Genomic DNA, 18,580 nt, shown 5'->3' with positions numbered 1-18,580 from the left:
CTAAGTGTTGATATCACTTTCAATTTATAGTCCTAAAGGCAAATGTTCAAGACTTGAAGTTTCCAGCAAACATTTATGGTATCTAATCTGTTATCACCTCTTTGTAGGCCATCTAGGCAACTGTGACCTATTCTACTTTGCTTTGGGGAATGTGATAAAGAGGAAGAAACATCTGCTTGAGAAAAGGCTTAGAAACATGGCTGTGGTTTATGAAGACAATAATAATATTTTCATATTGAATGGGTTTAGATATATGTTATGCTAGATGCAAGGGAGCAAGCAACCCTAGTCAAAATGTTTTATAAGGTTATTAAGACAGCTATATTAAAAATACAAAAGTCTACACTTTCCTGGGTTAGAGAAAAAAGTAAAATGTACATAGCACTTAAAAAAATTATCTCGGTGCATTCTACGACTCTTAAAGCTTGTCTTTTCCTTAAATACTGCTTAACCTTCAGTAGATTTGTGTGCGACTTTGCCTAACTAAACAGAATGTCTTGTTAAATTATTTTCTTCCTCTATGTTAAGTCTTCCAACTAAAGCAACAGCAATCAAAGTTTACAAATTTTTGATGATAAAAATTAATCAATGAATATATATGCTTATTGGAGTCCAAACTATAATAGTGACTAGGCATATTCATGACACTATATGCATAAGCACGTCCATATCTCTCCTATCACCTTGTCATTGTACAACTTTGATTAAGGTGTGGTGTTTGACTTCTCCCAAGGCTCAGATTTCCTCATCTGTCAATTGGAGAGGACTCCACTGTTCCTACCTACCTTACAGGGTTTTTGAGGAGAAAATTAGTCATTTTATGTGAAAGTGTTTTGTAAGATATTACTTTTTTGGATTCCTAATCATATTTTGTTTAAGGATCTATCTTACAAGTCAGTGGACATTCTCCAATATATATATGTATCAGCTATATAGAAGAAGACACTGCCTTGATATTGAAGCTGATGTTACAGTAAAGAAGGCACCAACAAGGAATTTGGATTGAGAATCCAACGTGTGTAAAGATTACCACCTGTAATCTGTTAAGCTGTTATTATCAGCTTAACAAGAAATATATAACAAGTCAACAAAACCAATTATAATATGTGCAGACTGAAATTACAATATTCCCTTTAGAGGCAGTAAAAGTTATAAATTTGGAAATGTTAATTATGAGGTAAAATAGGTATTTTTAAAGGCAAGATACATTTTACAAGTCTTGTAAATAAGCATTTAAGTACAAGTATCTTACAAGGATATTGTGCAGTGGTTTATTTTATTTACGCATTTTTTTTTCTTACCTGGAATATGGCCTCGGCAAGTGTAAAAGAATTCTTTGCAATAGTCTTTGCAGAGCAGAGGAAGTACTAGGTCTCTTTCCAAGACTTCTCTCTCAGGTGAGTGGAACAGGCTTTGAGAATGTGGAGAGCAAAGTGCACATTTGATTTCCTCCAGTAACTTCCCACATTCTGTGTTGTTGGTAACAGAAAATATCTGAAAGCCACAAATCAGAAACAAACATTTTGTTAGTTAGGTAAAGTTAGGTTTAGTTATTATTATTATTTTTTGCAATTGTGTAAGTAGAAAAGTCTAATTTAGCCAGTGAAGTTTTTTGAAAAGAATTACTGTGTCACAATACAGAATGCCTTTATAAGGATAGAAGTATAGTCTCTGGAGCTGGGCTGGGAGAACAAAGGACAGGGATACATAAAAGTGCTTCATATTCCTGCAAATCAAAGACTTCATCTGTACTTCAGGTGTGAAAAATTAAAATGCAATTATATTTAGACTCTTTAAGCCTTTATCACTTCATTCTGCCTCAAAGTATATACTGAATGATATTTAACTTTAAAATTCCAACTTTTGTCCAACCACATGCAAAACAGAATTTTTTAAGACATGGCTTATTTGTGTCTTACATGAAAATCTATTTCATTCCTGAAATTCTTAATATGATAATGTCAAAAATATGCTTGGGTTACATTTTTTTTAAAATTTCAATTAGTTTTCAATCTGCAGACTGCATTAGGGAAAATTTTCTAAAGTAGGATTTGCTGTTCATGTTTTATAAAAATAATATCCAGAGTGAAATCAAACAGGTTTAAAACCAGTTTTTATTATTCATTATATCTTAGCCAGGAAAAATTTTTTAACTAGGTCCTCAGGTATGTTATATGCATGAATAAACACAAGAGTTTAACGAAGTGTTTTTGAATAATATGTAGTGAATTTTAATGAAAAATGGCGTACTTTCATCACAATTTTTACAATGACATGTCTTTTATTTCAATAAGACCATTTTGAGTTATTGATTCATTGAGTTTAGCAATTAGTAGACAGAATAGGTCTTGTTGTTTAGCAGTAACTTTAAAAACCTGACTTCAGAAACTCCTTTAATATATATAGAAGGCAATATCAACACAATATTTGACATGTGAAATGTAGTGCTGTCAAAATCAAGTATTGATTTTTTATATTAAAAACATCATAATGGAATTGAATTTTATACCTTTTCCAAATTCATCTAACTATATTTATACTTTATTACTTCTTTAGAACTGTCAACCAAAATTAACATTTTAAATTCTAAAGCACTGTTTTAAACAAATATTCCATTCACAAATTAAGGTTCTAATTTGGGTAAATCTATGGCTTCTGTGTTTTGAGATAATGATATTCTAGGTCATCACAAAAATTTAAATCTGCAAGAGCAAAGTAACAAAAAAAATTGAATACAAGCATACTGAAATTTTAGTATGCAGCAAGTCCAATGGAAGTTATCATATTTTGGAAAAATGTATAATGGGTTGTAGCTACAATATTCAAAAAGGTTATTATTAATCACAATTATATTTACAGTCTTATCAATTTATTTAAATAACAATTGCTTAAATGGATAAAATTTTCTAAAACGAAACATACACTACACCCTTAGAATTTGCATTCCAAGAATGTTTTAAATGTCTTTTATCGTCCATACTCTGGCAGACCTCACCAGATCTATTTAATATTAATAGTGTTCAACTGTGTTCTGTTGATCATATAGCAATTCTGTTTGTTTATCATATGGCAGTCCACTAAGAACAAAACAACTGCAGGATGCTGAAGGCACCCCTTTTGCTGGCTGAAAAACTGGAATGTAATTACCTTTGGTTTTATGGAGATTATGCATGCTTTCATTTTTTATAGCTGAAAACAAAATGATCCTCGTATACTCTCTCAGCTGCTATCCAGGAAGAGCTTGATTTTAGTGCCTAAGGAATTTTGTCTTTTACAATTTTTGGAATGTGTTCTGGTCACAGATCTCTCATCAAACGTTTCAGAAGTAGGATTCAATAAATTATCTGAAATCAAGTATAATATTATTCTTTTTAAAGTTTCATGCTGTTTCGGCCCAGCAGGATGGTAACATTTTGCTCTGTGTGAGGTCTGCAGTGTAAATACCTATTTGAAGATAGATAGAGCCATCATTCTGGCTTTGGTTTCAATGAACCAATAGTCTTACTGAAGTCAATTAAACTGACTCAGCCAAAGCTACAACAGTGTTTTAGACAGATGAGTCTGGGTGTGTATAGGGTAATTTCTTCTCTTTTGCCTATGTGTCTGCGTCTTATATAGGTCCTTAACTTTATTTCTGATGATGCCGTCAATCTTAAGAAGAAATTTAAGATAATTTCCTGTTTCAATTTTTAAAAGCCGTATACAAAACCATCACAGTGGTTTAAACTAAATATACTTCAGAAATCATGTAAAACTTCGAAACATTATTACAGCATGCCTAGTAATCATTGTGGCTGTTGCTAATTTATAACATCTGGCAGGTCATCCTTTAATCTTTAGCCACACGAAAGTAAAATCCATAGAAGAAGGGTAAGATAAATAGGGGATACACAGTAAAGTGTGGCCTCCAACTATAGCTTATCAACAAATAGTAAAATGGGTGACAGAGACCTTCTGTATTTCTCTTTATTTACCAAGTAACTAAACAAAGAGGGCAAAAGGCACCCACATGGGTTCGATGAGGGGACAAAAGGAGAAAATACATGACAGTATATTAAGATGTCGCCTTAAGATCACTTGGTACACAAAAAGTTATTTCTAAAAATCATATGCCTACAAGGTTGTTCAGCTGTTGGGTAGAACACATGTGTCTCTGAACTATAGTGCTGGATTATGTCATTAAAGAGTTCAGTTTCAATTTTAGGCTAATATGTAAATAGATCATTGTACTAAGGCAGCTGTTAAAGGGACCCCAGGATGAGTTATTTGTTTAGTTGGATGTGTTCAACAATAGCCTTTGTCCCTGAAAGAGCCAGAGCAAACAAATGATTGTAAAAGGGCACACTTGAAAACAATTACTTTTCACCCATTCCTTGACAGCTTTGGCTGTGAAACCACCCAAGGTAGAGAGAGCTTCTATGCCTCTGTGGCTACAAGTTAAGTTTTTGAAATGGGGGTATTTCAGTTGATTGCAGATTCAGTTTGGTTAATAAGAATTAGATCCTTTTAGCATTCTGTATTTAGAAAGTGCGATAATATTGCTAAGATAATATGACTTCCTAAATTTTGACAGTACTTATTTGTCATGGTAGTTAACAATCTTATTACAATATACAGCATTATTAAAATATACAAAAAATTAAAATAGAGCATAATTCCATGGCTAAAGAATTGAACTCAATTCTAGTTCATTAAAGAAAATTTCTTAGCCTAGAAACAGGACTTAATTGCATAGCTGAGCATGCTAATATTCCTATCTAGTTTGCTACTATCTATTATTTGTCTAAGAAATTTCTTCCTGTAGGAAAAAGCTACTACTGTAGTTTCTTGAAAAGCTGCAGAAATCTTTCTGGGGAATTTTTTTTTCTTCCATAAACAAAAAAGGGCCCTTTCAAATAGCAATCATCTCTCCTGTATACACATTTTGAAATAAGATCCTAACATATATTATAATCCAGGAAGGCTTACAGGAAAAAGGGAAACACTGAAGTTTATTATAAAATAACATGTTTTAAAAACTATTAAAACTTGAGAACTAACATAGGTCAAGAATGCATATGCATAGCTATAGCAAATCTCTGTTTTGAACAATTTGGGTATTGTTAGTTTATAAACCACTTGTAATGGAACCAGCAAAAGTCTAGTGTACCAAACTTAATTCAGACACACTTTTCAAATGAGTAGGGGTTTGTTGGAAATTGGAAGCACATAAAGCAGAAAGGAATGTGTATAGTTAACATGGCAGATTTCTTCCTAAAGAACGATTTCTTCAAAAAAAAATTTTATATAACTTCTCTTAAGGGCTATAACTCGCCTTGGTCCCATCCCCCTTCCCCCTTCTCCCCACCATTTAGTCAAGCACAAAATTTTCATTCCACATGTCTCTGGAAGAGTAGAGTATTGCAGGGGTCTCTAGATCATCAGTATATTCATAGTACATATTGCACCAAGGGAGACTTAATGGCAAATATTTCTAAACTTTTTTCTGAATTTCCTGGTTCTTTAGGGCTCCTGATAAAACCTTTAAGGTGACCTGAATATAGCTATTTTGAAACTTAATTCAATTGCAACACAGGAGCTTAATGACATTGTTTTGAATAAAATCCTGTAATATCTGTTCCCTGAATCTCAGGCTCCTGCTGCATATGGTAAGAATAAAAAGAGAGTTGCAGCTGAAAACCTGCAGCAAGACAGTTCTCACTCATCTGGGAATAGAAGGAGTTGGACAAATGCTCCCTCAAAAGGCATGAACATTTGGACAGAGCTGGGGACTGAAAGAGAATGATGTTCTCTAGTTTCACCCATTAGTGAACCAACTAACAAATACAATGGTGTTGTTGTTATTCTTTTGCCATAAGCAACAGGACTCTGTGTGTGGGCAGCAGTTTAGTGGGGAGGAGGATAAGTCGACCCCTTTTTGTCCTATTGATTTTTTCCTATTTGCATGACTTGAGCAAATTAAATGATGCAATATGGCTTTTTGTTACAAAACAAAGTGAGAGATACCACCCAGACACATATGTTGATTCGTAGGAGCTGTTTACATGAGAATAGAGTGAAATCTACCGTGAACTGAGCATAAAAATTAGATTCAGCCTGGGTATTTTTTTTTTTTTTTTTTTATGCCTGGGCCAGCAAGACTGAAGCACAAGTTTTCCAAGAGTCTCTCAGACCTTGACAACTGGCAGTGTTCTAACAGAGGAATTCTTAATTAAACCTAAAATGGGGAAAGGGAGGGGGAGCAAAGACACCTGATTGTTTATTTCACATGCAGTGATTGTTAATGATGTGACCCAGCAATCATTCCTTGGAGTACAGTAGATACCACCCATGACTGCATCTCCTGGCAAGAACGATATTGCAAACTCAAACACAAGCGTGTCTTTACAGTCAACAAACACCATGTTAGTATTTAGTTAAACTTATTAACACAAGGATAACGTAAATGCCATTACTCTTAAAACAAATTCTTAGAGTAGATCCTCCAAGACACCAACTGACCCTGAAAGTCTGAATTTATAATGTTACAAAATGACGGAGAATCGTCTCAGTTTTATGTGATAAATAACGCCGCAGCAAAATCTTTCGCCAGTTTTTTTCAGGTCCCTAACCGGAGGACCAGGAGTTCCTTTCTGTTGGTTTAACTAATGTAATGCAAGACACCCCCCTCTGACGGGGCTGGGGATCATAAACCAACCATGCTTCAACATCCTTTACGATTCAGTCCTCTCCCTAACCGAGCACGTGGAGAAAACAGCACAAATCTTTTTACCCTAGAAAACTAAACCGGAAACCACAGCCACCTTAATTTACAGTTTCACCGCAGCCAATGCCCCATTCGATCCAAAACACACTGTTCATCGCGATTCTTTTAAAATGTTTACCCAGCCCAGGGTGCGGGTACCGCAGAAGCGTCTGTTTTCAGAGATAGGCAAGTTTGCACAGCATCCCGACCGCGGACTCTGGGGGCAGAAATGCTACTTGCTTACCCCAGAGGAACACACAACGGAATCACGTTAGCGCTTTAGAAAAGTTATGAAAAGAACTCCCCCAAAGAAGTTTTGCCCTTCTTACAGCCACCGGCTTTGCCAGAGCCACAGGGAACCCCACCCAGCCAATATGCCAAGTACGCATCCGTGAGGCCGGTGAGTGCCTACCTTATTCTCCAGGCGCCCCAGCCCCGGGCTGTCACTCCGCAGGCAGCAGGACAGCCGAGGGTAGAAGCCACCGCACAGCATCTCTCCCCCACTCAGCAGCTCCAGCTGGGACATCATCCTCCTGTCTCTCCTTTTCAGGCGCTTCGGGGGGTTCCCATTCAGGCACCTTCTCCTCCTTGCTCCGCTCCCTTCGTTTCTTTCCCCAAACTTAGCATCTCCTTCAAAGAAGCCCAGAGCCACGGCCAGCAGCAGCAGCTTAAAGGAGAGCATCTTCAGCATCGTCTGCCCAGAGCAGCAGGGGCTGGGCGCGGGAGGATGGCGGGGGAATGCCACTGCCCAGCAGGGCCACTAGGGCGCAGCTCCAGGAGGAGGCTGCGGGGCTGTAGGGCACTCCAGAGACAGAGGGAGGTGGCGGGGACAAAAATATGTACAGCGATGCAACTTTGCAAAAAATAAAAGACGCGGCGATGGGTCCAATGCCTTAGGGGAGCCCGAGGAGCGAGATAAAGTTGTGCGGATGACACCGATTGTAGTTGTGCCAGTGTCAGTTGGGTTAGGGGCTTTCTGCTGCGGCTAGGAAGTGGGAGGAGGAGAAGGAGTTGGAAGAGGAGGAAGAAAAGGAGAGGACAGCCACAGATGTTCACTGGTCCGTGTAACGGGAGTTGTTTAGGTGGGACAGTAGCAGGAACAGAAACGGCGACGGCGGCGGCGGGGCAGGCGGAGGCAGGGCCAGCGCTGGGCTCTAGATGATGCTGAGGTCTCCTCTGCCGGCGGCTGCAGCTTCTCACACAGCCTCTCATGTTTCGCTCCCTCTTTTCTTCTTCTTTTTAACTAGCGCGCGGGGAGGTGCTGCCACAGCGCGCCCCTTGACGTCACCGCTTCTCGCGCGCCCCCGCCCAGGGTGGGGGGAAGGGGAGGGGGAGGTCCCCGCGCGAGCGCGTCCCCGGGGCCCCGGAGACCTCCCTGCTTCGGCGGGGAGGGGCGGCTAGCCGCGACGGCGGCGGACGGAGGGGGAGGGCCGCGAGCCTTCGGAGCCAGCCTCGAGGGTGCTGAACCCAGCGCGCCCGCCTCGCCGCGGCCCCTGGATGGGGGTGTCCACGGCCCGGGTTCCCGGCGGGCTTGGCGCAGGGACGCAGTCCGGAGACTCCCGGACTGCCCGGCTGCTGCAGCCCGCAGGCTCGTCTCTCCTCCCCGCTTCCCCTCCGAAATGCCTGGGCTAAAAGGCTGCCAAGCTGAAGCTCCGAGAGAAAGTAAGTAAGAGTGGGCCGTAGGAGGTGGGAAGGGAGGGACCCCTTCCAGGGCCATCCCCACCCCAGCCCCCCGGCCCGCCCCTCGCCCCGTGGGAGGGTGAACTAAGTGGGCTGGAGTGGACGGGAGGGAGATTTTGGGCCCCTTTCTCTCCCCCAGCCGCACGGACACCCCCATTTTCCACACTGATTTTCAATGTGAAGCTCAAGTCCTCAAAGATCTTTCATGGGGTCTGACTTAGAGGCAGGGAGACATCCCAGATGCCGTTGAGTAGGCTGAGATGGTTTGGAGACTCATCCTTGCCGGAGGTCCTGCAAGCCACTGAAGTGGCACAGACGCGTGTGCGCGGAGTGGGGCGGTGTGTCGGGACACAGGCCAAGCCCGAGTCGGCCTCCCAGAGTGTTTGCCTCGGTTTGGGCGGGTTAGTCCCCGACGCCCCTTTCAGGGCCCCACATGTGTTCGGGAATGAGCCGGGCCCCGCTGGTGCCATCTGGGAACACAGGTTCTTGGGCCGCAGGTGGACAGAGAGAAGTTGGGCGCGGAATTAGTGTTCGTTTTAAAACACACACACACACACATACACACACACACACACACACACACTCCTGCAGGCACGCGCGCGCAGTCCCTGGGGAGAGGTTCCCCCGGGTGTAGAAACAGAAGCGTTGTGTCTGGAGAAAGAATTAGATGCAAGTTTGAGGGCGTCCAGAAGCGCTGTGCTCTACTTATCGCCGTGTATACAAGTAAATTAACCTTTTCCCCAGCTAGACAAAGTCTGTAAATAAAGTGTGTCTAAAAAGATGTCTACGTTATCAAGAGCGGTGACTTGAGGTTTACTGGATCCCTGCAAATTGGCATCAGGACGAGCTTCTATAGGGTTGCACACAAAATGCCCTCCTAGCTCACTTGGATATTTAACAGAGGAGCTGATTTCCCAGAAGATGGGCTTTGATGAGGAGATAAGGCAGTTTTCCCATTTTGGCAGTGGAGGAATGTTCACCATATTTGGGTTTGTTTCACTTGTTGGACATTGATTTCGCCAAGCGATTGCAAAAGTTGGTGATGGTTGAGGTGGGCAGTTGATTAAATTAATCACTTCTTTAAAGTGGTCACAGTGGCTAGGTAAGGCTTCTGTCTTTTTCGCTTCCTGAGCCTGGATATCAGTGAAGTTAGGTGTTTCCCAAAAGAGGTGACACATCAGAATAACTGAAAAGAATCTGCTAAGATGTTTGGCCCAGTCCTCAGCTAAATGTAGGGCCCCCATGACATAATTTAACATTTTCCCCAGGGGCTGTTTTATACACATGACTTCTTCATGCATGTGATTGTAAGTCCACTTTGGATCTCACATGCTATTTTTTTTCTGACTTTCTTTCTGCTTTGAGGACTTTTAATATAAAATTAATCAGAGAGCTGTAAGCACTTTAAGACTTTAAACTCATTAATAGATCTCTAGATGAATCTCATCAAATTTAAATCACTTGCACAATTTCATCTCATTAGGTAGTTTGAGAATAAGGGCTCGGATCCACTCTGGGGTGCTTTCCACTATCTAACCCTTTATTCCCAAATGCCAGTTTTATATTCTTTTTCCAAAATAAAAATCCTTCTAAAATCATGTTTCAGTGGTTTGAGCTCCTACTCTGATAAATTCATGTTGGTAGTTTTGAAACAGGCCTTTTTTATGGCTTATACTTCAAGACTAAGGCCACTTAAAGGTAAATTTATTTTGGTTTTAAAATACTATGCATTGTTATAACCCATGACCCTAAGATACAGAAAGTTTATAAAAGATTACTGAAATAAGAAATGCTTGTTATTTCTTGATACATGGAAATTAGAATTGATTTTATATACTGTTTGTCCTGAAAGTCAATAAACTGGGTCACTTAGGAGATAGCTTGAGCTTATTCTTACTGTTACTGATATAATTTCTAAACAGTTACTAAGCAGTGTTATACAAACCGACTAACTTCTGATTTGTTTTTTCCAGAGGGAAAATTGCAACCCTTGCCTACAACCAGACTGACAGCATAATTTCTTAGGAATCAAGAATCAACACAGGGTTATTTCTTTAGATTAAACCTTAAAAGCCCCCTTGGAGGCTGAAGAAGCAGAGGATAGCCATGCATACACTTGAACGTGTAAAATGGTCCTCTTTCATTGGAGAGGTCTCCCTCTTCAGCTAAACCGACAGAGTGGTGAAAAGAAGAAGGGACCCCTTGTTGACCAAAATAATCCAGACAAATCAAATCGGCCCTTTCTAGCAAGGAGTGGAACAGCCCAAGGGTGGCTAGATCACATCTTCTGCTCACACCACCACTGAGCAACCCTCTCCAGGACTGCCACCTATGTGCAGGTCATGCCCTGTGCAAGAGCACCTAAAGTGGGAGCTGAAGTCCTGCCCAGGCTCCATTCACCAAGCAGAGCTTATGTCGCTGTGTGTCTGTGTCTACCCAGAGGATGTGGGTCCTTTTTAAAATGTGCACCAAGGCATCTTGTATGAGATGGCACCAGCTCGGATCATCCCACCCTCATACCCTGGTCCGATCCAGGGTTATATTCCCTACTTTAGAAGAATTAGTTATTCTCATGAACGTATTTAGTTTATTGTAAAAAATGAAATATGTGACACAAATTGAAATTAATTTCAGAGGTAAAGGTCAGAATATTACCAGGTATGTGAATTATGTTTGTAGGTATATGTATATATCAAGAGAGTTATATGAATATACATTTTTGTGTATCAGAAGTGAGGACAATTTAACTTTGTTAAGTGTTCGAAATAAAATTATTTTGAGTTGTGGAATCAGTTTTATGTATGGATTTCTGGCCTTCACAGAAATATGTACTAATTAATTCCATTTCAACAAATATATATTAAGTGTCAGGCACCGTGCTAAGCAATATGTATATAGTACTGAAAAATAATACAAACACCCTGCTTCTAGATAGTTAATAATCTAGTAAAGAAGACAAATGATAAGGTCACAAATAAAATTACAGTTAAAAATTATGGTAAAATCTATGAAAGAAATGCTAAGGTACAGAATAACAAAGCACATCTATTTCAGATTAAGTGACTAGAAAAAGCTTCTATGGGAAAATGACATTTCAGTTGAGACTTAGGATGACTTGGAAGGAGTACGAAGTGACTCCAACCACTGTTTAAAATATAGGATCTTTTGAATTCAGAATATAATTTGATACATTTGAGGAGGAGTGCAGAATAGATAACTCAGAACGGAAAGGCTAAAGGCCAAATTCATAGATTTTTAGTTTATAGACTCCAGGTAACTAATTAAGTTGGTTCCATGTATTTGTCATTTCCTTTTGTTTTTGCAAGTGCCCGTTCTTTCCTACCTAATACTTATCCATCTTTGTCTCTTTCTTTAAATTCTGGCTTAACAGCAACCTCTTCTAAGAATTATTCTAGTTTGAATGGCCTTTCAAGCATTGCACCTCATCTAACAAGCATATAGATACTATATTTTATTTATTTTCTTTTGTGCATCATTGGTAAATACCTGAGATGTTTTCATATGTACAAGTTGAATATTCATGAGATTATAAGCTCTAGAAAGGCAGGAATTGCATTTCCTTCTTTGGAGACCTCAATGTAGTTTAGTTTAGACTCATAGTACAGCAACCAGCCTCTCAATAAATGCTGCTGAGTGGCTGATCTTGATTGAGTTGATAATTTTTAAAGGTTTAAAATGGAGCTCATATTTGCATTATAAAAACTTTAAATTGGGCCAGGCACAGTGGCTCACCCCTGTAATCCCAGCAACTGGGGAGTCCAAGGTAGGATTGATTGAGCCCCAGAGTTTGAGACCAACCTGGGCAACATAGTGAGACTCCATCTCTAAGAAAATAAGAAGAATAATCCGGGCATGGTGGAGCACACCTGTAGTCCCAACTACTTGGGAAGCTGAGGTGAGAGGATCACTTGAGCCCAGGAGATCAAGGCTGCAGTGAGCTATGATTGCACTGCACTCCAGCCTGGGTGACAGAACAAGACCCTGTCTCAAAAAGTAAATTGTGAAATAGAAGAAAGCACACAATTTAAAGTGCACCATCACTAAGGAAGTGCAGCTGACCTTGCTACTAAAGTGTGATTCCACAGAGGAAGGATGGCCAGAAAAGCAAGGCAATAAATACACAGCCTTTAAAAATTAAAGATTCGTTATAATTCAGGTAAATGGACACAATGGTATGGCTGCTTCTAGGGTTTTTTCTACAGTTAGTTAGTCTTTCTTTCAAAAGTCAGCACCTACTCTGTGCCAGAGCCTGCTCTGGACCCTGAGAACACGGCAGTGAACAAACCTTTCTTCATGGAACTCATATTCTAATGGGGAAGACAGGTAACAGATATAGAGTATACCAGATGGGGAGGAATGCTGCAGAGAAAAGGGAGCATGGGGAAAGATTGCAGGGGTTGGGAGAAATAATAATGTTGTATACGTTGTCAGGAAAAGTGTTTACTGGGGCAATATTTGGGCAGAGACAAGAAACAAGGGCAGAGAAATAACCAGGGTCCACATTGCATGGGATCTTATAAGGTATGTTATGGATTTAGGCTCTTAATTTGGAATGAGATGGTTTTCAGTCAGGGGTCTTTATCAGAAATAAACCATGCTAGCTATTTTCACAGTGCAAATTACATATGAGGAATTAGTTAAATAGGTGTCAGGGAACTGAAAAGGCAAAAGGGGAACACTACTGCAGGAAGCCACTCCCATCCCTAGGGATTGAGGATGAGGAAAGAGTTGGGGTTAATAGAACCTAGATGCTTGTTGGAGAGCCCTCGTAGAGCTGTGTAGATAGGGTTGCTGCCCAGCGGGTGTTGATAACCTGAGATGATGAAATGAAGCTGATGATGTCAGTGCGGGAAGAAGACTGGAGGCTGAAATCAGTTGCTACTGACAGGATATATTCCTTTCCCAGAACTGCCTTAACAAGGTACCACAAAACTAGGTGGCTTAAAACAACAGAAATTCAGCCGGGCCAGGTGGCTCACGCCTGTAATCCCAGCACTTTGGGAGGCCGAGGTGGGTGGATCACCTGAGGTTGGTTGTTTGAGACCAGCCTGACCAACGTGGAGAAACCCCGTCTCTACTAAAAATACAAAATTAGCCAGGAGTGGTGGTGCATGTCTGAATCTCAGCTACTTGGGAGGCTGAGGCAGGAGAACCGCTTGAACCTGGGAGGCGGAGGTTGTGGTGAGCAGAGATCGCTCCATCGCACTCCAGCCCCGGCAACAAGAGCGAAATTCCATCTCAAACAACAACAACAAAAACCCAGAAATTTATTATCTCAGTTCTGTAGGCTAGAAGTCTGAAATGAAGATATTGGCAGGGTTGGCCCCTCCTAGAGATATGAGGCATAATGTGTCTGGGCTTCTCTCCTAGCTTCCGGCAGCCTCCAGTGTTTTTCTCCTTGGTTTGTAGGTAGTGATCTCTCTGTATCTGTCCTCTATGCATGTCTGTCTCTGCATCCAAATTTCTCCTTTTTATAAGGACACCAGTCATATTGGATTAGACTTCACCCTAATGATCTCATGTTACCTTGATCATTAGCAAAAACACTATTTCCAAATCAGGTCATATTTACAGGTACTGGGCATTAGGATTTTAATATCCTTTTGCAGGACACAACTTAATCCATAACACAAGATAAGGAGTCATTGCTGGGGTAATGTAGCCAGGAACTGCAAACTAAGAGAAGGAGCAAGTCTTTTCTCTCTCTCTTTTGCCTTCTAGCCTCCCTCTAGTGCCCTATCTTAGGTAAGATTTTCTATAAACAGAGGCTGAAACAAGGATTCTTGGAAAGTAATTCATTGAGAAGAACTAAGGAAGAGGGGGTTGAGAACAGCAGAATATGGCCAGGGACGGAAGCTAAATAAGGGTGGAAGTGGGATCTATCTTCAGCCTGATTCCAAGGGGGCTCTGGAGCATGAATTGCACCATAGAATTGGTTCCAACTTGAGACAAGGGTAGAGGGATTTTTTTTTTTTTTAACCCTTATAATAGTTGGTTATTATTTGCAGGTTTTCCCCTTAGGGGTCATGCACCCCCAGGTAGGCAGGTTCCATTCTGCCAAGAACAATTCTCTGGAGACAGGGCAGCTGTGAACTGTTAGCAGCATGGTGTGCTGTGGTAGCCTCTACTTTTCAAGGAACCTGTCCATTACATCTATTGGCACAAAGTTGTTCATAACGATTGCCTTGTTACCCTTTTATTCTATAGAATCTGTAATAATGTCACTTATTTCATTCCTGATATTGGTGGCAATTTACATCTTTTTTTTTTCTTAGTTCTTCATCAATCTGACTGTAGGTTTATCAGTTTTATTGATCTTTTTTCAAAGAACCAGCTCTTGGTTTTATTTATTTTCTCTATTGTTTTTCTTTGTAATTTAATTGATTTCCTCTCTGATTTTTATTGTTTATTCTCTTCTGATTACTTTGGGTTTAATTTGCTCTGATTTTGATAGTTTCCTAAAATGAAACCTGAGGTCAGTGATTTGAGACCTTTTTCTGTCTTGGTGTCTCTCTCTCTTTCTAATGTTAATACTGCTTTAGCCACATTCCAGAAATTTTGTAATGTCATGCTTTTATTTTCATTCAGTTCAAAACACTTTCTAATCCATCCTTTAAGTTCTTCTGTGACCAAAGACTTGGGGATTTGTTTTTGAAGACGTTCTGTTGTTGATTCTAACTCAGTTCCATTGTTTTTAGTGAATATATTCCATATGCATAGAATTTTTAAATTTTTGACACTTTTCCTGGGCAGCAAATTGGTCCATTTTGATAAACATTCTGTGTACAGTTGAATGTATATTCTGCCGTTTTTGGGTGGAGTGTTCTATGAAAGTGTGATTAGGTCAATTTAGTAGATAGCATTATTCAAGTCTTATGTTTTCTTCTTGATTTTCTGTCTACTTGTTTTGTTAACTATTGAAAGGTTATTTATATCTCTAATATAATAGGGATTTATCGTTTCTTCTTGCAGATCTGTTAATTTTTGCTTTGTATAATTTGAAGCTTTGTTGTTGGGTACATAAACATTTAGGATTGTTATGTCTTCCTAATGAATTGAACCTTCTGTCATCATAAAATATCTTGCTTTATTCCTAGTAATATTTTTTGTCCTAAAATCTTCTATTATTAATATAACCACTCCTATTTTCTTTTGATTAATGTTAACATGATATATCTTTTCCCATCCTTTTACTTTTAACCTATTTCTGTCTATTTAAAGCACAGTAGCATAGGATTGAGTTTTGCTTATATTTGCCAATATGATAACCTACGGCTTTTAATTAAGATGTTTAAATCCTTTACATTTGATATAATTAGTAGTTCAGTTTGGTTTAAAATCCATTACCTTACTATTTGTTTTCTATTTGTCCTATATATTGTTTATTTCCTTTTTACCCTTTTCCCTACTTTGGGGTTCATAATTTTTTATTATTGCATTTTATTTCTGTTATTGGCTTATTACCTCATATTCTTTTTTTAGTGGTTACTTTAGGGTTTAACTTGTCACATTATATGTTCAGCTAATATTACACCACCTCATGTATGAAAACCTTAAAACAATATACTTTCATTTCTCCTTTCCAGCCTTTGTACATATGTTACCTGTATGTTATATACTTCAGTATGGTATTAATATTTTTTATTTAGATAGACATTTATCTTTTAGAGAGATTTTAAAATAAGAAAAGTCTTTTAGATTTATCCATATATTTACCGTTTCTACTGCTATTTATTTTTTAGTGTAAATCCAAACTTCTATCTGATATGATTTTTCTTCTGCTTGAAGAACATGTGTTAACAGTTTTTGTAGTAAGGATCTGGTGGTGATAGTTATATTTTCAGCTTTTGTATATCAGAAAAAGTCTCTACTGCTATTTGTTTTTTAGTGTAAATCCAAACTTCTACCTGATGTGATTTTTCTTCTGCCTGAAGAACATGTGTTAACAGTTCTTGTAGTAAGGGTCTACTGGTGATAGTTTTATTCTCAGCTTTTGTATATCGGAAAAAGTCTTTTTTTTTTTAACCTTTGTTTTTGAGAGACAGTTTTTCTGGGTATAAAATTTTAGGTTGACAGATTTTTTTTTCCCTTCAGTATTTATAGATGTTACTCTATTATCTTCCTAATTACATTTTTCCAGTGAGAAATTACCCTCATTCTTATTTTGTTCTTCTGTATATAATGTGTCTTTTTTCTCTGATTGCTTTTCATATTTTTCCTTTATCAACATCTTTAAGCCATTTGATTCCAATATACCTTGGTGTAGTTTTCTTCATATTCTTGTGCTTGAGGTTATTCTTGGATCTGTAGGTTTACAGAATTCATCTAATTTTCTTGGTTATTATATCTTCAATGTTTTCCTCCTCCCCATCTTTCAAGGACTCTGTATATATATTAGGCCACTTGAAGGTGTTCAACAGCTCACTGAAGCTCTGTTCATTTATTTTTTTAGCCTTTATTCTTTGTATCTCATTTTAGATAATTTCTGTATCTTTTAGACATTTAAGTAATTCTAAATGTCTAATCTTCTGTTTACCTCATCAAATGTATTTTTTTTTAATTTTAAGCATTGCATTTTTATCTCTAAATTTTGATTTGAGTCTTTTAAAGTCTCTTCAGTCTGTTCTTTGCCTGATTCATCTTTCTCTACATTCTTGCACATTTTTGAGCATAGGGAATAGACAGTTTTAATACCTATCTTAATGTCCTTGCGGATTGATGTTGTTATGTGTGTCAGTTCTGGGACTGATTTTGTTGATTTTCGTCTTTTGTACAGCTCATATTTTCTTGCTTTTTTGCATGCCTGATAATTTTTATTAGATTTGGGTTTTAGACAAAGTGTTTGTGTCCTCACAAACTTCATATGTTGAAATCCTAATTCCTAATGCGATAGTATTAGGAGGTGAGAACTTTGGTAGGTAGTTTCTGCATGGAAGTGGAGCCTTCATAGATGAGATTGGTGCCCTTATTGAAGAGACTCCAGAGAGCTCTCTCACTTTTTTCTGCCATGTGAAGATAATTGGAGAAGTTGGCCATCTGCAACCTGGAAGAGGGCTCTTCCTAGAACTTAACCATGTTGACACCCTAATCTCTGACATCCCACCTTCCAGAGCTGCGAAAAATAAATATTTGTTATTTAACCCACCAGTCTATGGTAATTTATTTTAGCAGCCCAAACTAAGACAGATTATAAATACTGTGACATTTACTTTGTTGGGTGCTTGGCATTATAGTTCTATAAATATTCTTGAGTTTTGCTCTGAAGTACAGTTAAATTGCTTAGTAATAGTTTGATCTTTTCAAGCCTGCTGTTAAACTTTGTTAGGTGAAACCACAACCACCTTTATTCTAAATCTTATTTTCTCCACTACTAAGACAATACTATTCTTAGTTTGCCTAGAAAAAAATGGACACTACCTGATTTTCCTTGAATTATGAGGTGTTCTCCTCTGGCTCTTATAACACCAACTATTCTTAGGCCTTTCTGAGCTCTAAGGACCTACTTCTTTCAAGTGGTTCTTCCTTTTTCTCTAGTAATTTCCCAATATGCATTTTGTACTAAATACACAGCTGAAGAATTGGAGGGTACCCCTCTGTGGATCTCCATAGCTTTCTGTGTGCAGCTGGCTCCTCTCTAGTACTCTGCTTTCTTAGCACCGGTTCCCTTGGCCTCTCTAGACCCCATGTCTGTCTCTTCAGTTCAAAGTTAATGCTTAGCTCTCTCTCAATTCCCCCTCCCTGCATTGCTGCCTAGAAAATCTGTCTGGGCAGTAAACTGGGACAGTCATAGGGCTTACCTTGTTTGTTTTCTCTCTCTCAGGGGTCAGTGTCCTCTGCTTACTTACTTGATATGCAATGCCTAAAAAATTTGTTCAGTTTTAACTCCCATTGTTAAAATATCACAATATTAACTATTTAGTAGTTTCAGGGGGTTGATTAATCTGATCCCTGTTATTCCATCTTGACTAGAAGCAGGAGTCTTAGATCTTTTTATTCGTGCATATAGGAAGTTTTTCAATAACCAATTCAATTACTTTAATAAATACAGGATATAGCATGCCCAGTTACCAAGCCAGTGGGTGATTCATTTCAATATTTTATTATCAGCCTCTGTTCATGTCTTTCTGTTTCTGT

The 18,580-nt window shown here is 39.0% G+C and overlaps 2 protein-coding genes across 2 annotated transcripts in view; one reads left to right on the top strand and one right to left on the bottom strand.

The window, feature by feature from the left end:
• Positions 1–7,951, bottom strand: part of HHIP (hedgehog interacting protein) — a 93,054-nt gene extending 85,103 nt beyond the window's left edge. The window contains exons 1-2 of the mRNA XM_003257762.3: positions 7,158–7,951; positions 1,302–1,494 (exon numbers count right to left, since the gene is read on the bottom strand). Coding sequence (XP_003257810.1) covers positions 1,302–1,494; positions 7,158–7,436 — 472 coding nt within the window. The 5' untranslated portion in view covers positions 7,437–7,951. The remainder of the gene's footprint in view (positions 1–1,301; positions 1,495–7,157) is intronic.
• Positions 7,794–11,214, top strand: LOC115835873 (translation initiation factor IF-2-like). Its single transcript, XM_030815181.1, has 3 exons — positions 7,794–7,880; positions 7,993–8,407; positions 10,399–11,214. Exons 1-3 carry the CDS (start codon positions 7,794–7,796, stop codon positions 10,440–10,442), a joined length of 546 nt encoding a protein of 181 aa, XP_030671041.1. The 3' UTR covers positions 10,443–11,214.
• Positions 11,215–18,580: the final 7,366 nt, after the last annotated feature.

Source organism: Nomascus leucogenys, chromosome 7b, assembly GCF_006542625.1.
Source record: "Nomascus leucogenys isolate Asia chromosome 7b, Asia_NLE_v1, whole genome shotgun sequence".
Classification (NCBI taxonomy): Eukaryota; Metazoa; Chordata; class Mammalia; order Primates; family Hylobatidae; genus Nomascus; species Nomascus leucogenys.
This window is presented reverse-complemented; position numbering and strand designations above follow the sequence as displayed.